Source organism: Vitis riparia, chromosome 10 (assembly GCF_004353265.1).
Source record: "Vitis riparia cultivar Riparia Gloire de Montpellier isolate 1030 chromosome 10, EGFV_Vit.rip_1.0, whole genome shotgun sequence".
NCBI lineage: Eukaryota > Viridiplantae > Streptophyta > Magnoliopsida > Vitales > Vitaceae > Vitis > Vitis riparia.
The window spans coordinates 12,417,064-12,419,208 of NC_048440.1; the positions used below are offsets into that span (position 1 = coordinate 12,417,064).

Sequence of the window (2,145 nt, forward strand, 5' to 3'; positions counted from 1 at the left end):
TCTGCAGATCTGAAAATTCAAGTTGTTCTCTTGCTCTAGCCCCTTAATCCTCAATGGAGTTGCTACCATCGAAGAAAGTCACGAGTGGGAAAATGAGGAGAGGAAAAACTAAAAGGGCACGTAAGTCTGGCTTCAGTTGGAGTGCCATCAAGAAGGCTCTATCATCTGCCATGAAGAAGCATCATCTTCATATGACATGTGCATCCAGTTTAAAACAGCTCTCCGGAATCAGCGATCGAGGAATGGTGACGCCCCTCCGACAACTTCAATCTGAAGAGCCTAAGAAACATGTTTCTCATGGGGGTAAATCACTGGAAAGCCTCATGCGCGTGGCGTATACAGCAGGGGATTTCATCGATCGGGGCAACCACATGACACCAACCAGGTCTCCTAGGGAGCATATATCGGCGAAATGGCGTGAAATTCATGGCCAGTTCAATTGGGAAAATCTTCTGGACCCGCTTCACCCATGGCTTCGAAGAGAGATTGTTAAGTATGGAGAATTTTCTCAGGCCACTTATGATGCATTCGACTATGATTCTTTCTCGGACTTCTGTGGGAGTTGTCGATACAATCGGCAGAAGCTTTTTGATGAATTGCATCTCACAAAACATGGTTACAAGGTCACCAAGTACATTTACGCCATGACCAACATTGATGTTCCAAGTTGGTTTGAAAGGCCTAACACAGGTGAAACATGGAGTAAAGATTCCAATTGGATGGGCTATGTTGCTGTGAGCAGTGACAATGAGTCCCAAAGGATTGGAAGAAGAGACATAGTTGTGGCATGGAGAGGGACAGTGGCGCCATCTGAATGGTTCTTGGATATGAAGGCATCGCTAGAGCAAATCGGGGAAGGGGGTGTCAAGGTTGAAAGCGGCTTCCATAGCATTTACGCATCGAAGAGTGAGTCGACTAGATATAACAAGTTGAGTGCCTCTGAACAGGTCATGGAAGAAGTGAAAAGGCTGCTTGAGTTTTTCAAAGGAAGGGGGGAAGAAGTCAGTCTCACCGTCACTGGCCACAGCCTAGGTGGTGCATTGGCTCTCCTCAATGCGTATGAAGCCGCGTCCTTTCTCCCGGATCTTGATCACATCAGCGTCATCTCATTTGGTGCTCCAAGAGTGGGGAATATCGCTTTTAGAGACAAAATAAATGAATTGGGAGTGAAGATACTGCGTGTGGTGGTGAAGCAAGATATAGTCCCGAAACTTCCAGGGATTATATGTAACAAGATTCTTCGCCAAATCCATGCTCTTACTAGAAGATTGAAATGGGTGTACAGACACGTCGGAAGCGAGCTGAAACTTGATATGTCATTGTCTCCCTACTTGAAGCGCGAATTTGATTTGCTAGGTTTTCATAACCTAGAGATATACCTGCATCTCACAGATGGGTACGTGGGAAAGAGGTTGAAATTCCGGTGGAATGCTAGGAGGGACCTTGCATTAGTGAACAAGTCCAGTGATATGTTGATAGAGGAGCTGAGGATCCCAGAGTGCTGGTATCAAGTGCCTAACAAGGGACTTGTGTTTAACAGTCATGGCAGATGGGTTAAGCCATGTAGGGACCAACAAGACATACCATCTCCTTTTGGTGAAGCTCCTAAGCTTGATTTTACAGCTTAGAATATGTCTGCACGTGGTATATTACATGAGAATTAAGATGATTTCACCACTGAGTGTTAGCTTCTCAATTTCGATAAGGATGTTGTTCACCTGTTATTGATCGATTCGTTTTCATAACCTAGAGATATACCTGCATCTCACAGATGGGTACGTGGGAAAGAGGTTGAAATTCCGGTGGAATGCTAGGAGGGACCTTGCATTAGTGAACAAGTCCAGTGATATGTTGATAGAGGAGCTGAGGATCCCAGAGTGCTGGTATCAAGTGCCTAACAAGGGACTTGTGTTTAACAGTCATGGCAGATGGGTTAAGCCATGTAGGGACCAACAAGACATACCATCTCCTTTTGGTGAAGCTCCTAAGCTTGATTTTACAGCTTAGAATATGTCTGCACGTGGTATATTACATGAGAATTAAGATGATTTCACCACTGAGTGTTAGCTTCTCAATTTCGATAAGGATGTTGTTCACCTGTTATTGATCGATTCGTTTGTCGTATTAAATTAATTCATTATTTCA

At 44.4% G+C, this 2,145-nt stretch overlaps 1 protein-coding gene across 2 annotated transcripts; it reads left to right on the forward strand.

Annotated features, from left to right (window-relative positions):
• Positions 1 to 2,145, forward strand: LOC117923517 (phospholipase A1-Igamma1, chloroplastic-like). Of its 2 annotated transcripts, XM_034841845.1 has the most exons (2): positions 1 to 1,373; positions 1,753 to 2,145. In XM_034841845.1, the coding sequence occupies exons 1-2, from the start codon at positions 54 to 56 to the stop codon at positions 2,005 to 2,007; spliced, it is 1,575 nt and encodes a 524-aa protein (XP_034697736.1). In that variant the 5' UTR covers positions 1 to 53; the 3' UTR covers positions 2,008 to 2,145. The 2 variants fall into 2 exon arrangements, with proteins under 2 accessions (XP_034697736.1, XP_034697735.1); XM_034841844.1 differs by lacking the exon at positions 1,753 to 2,145 and having other exon boundaries at positions 1 to 1,733.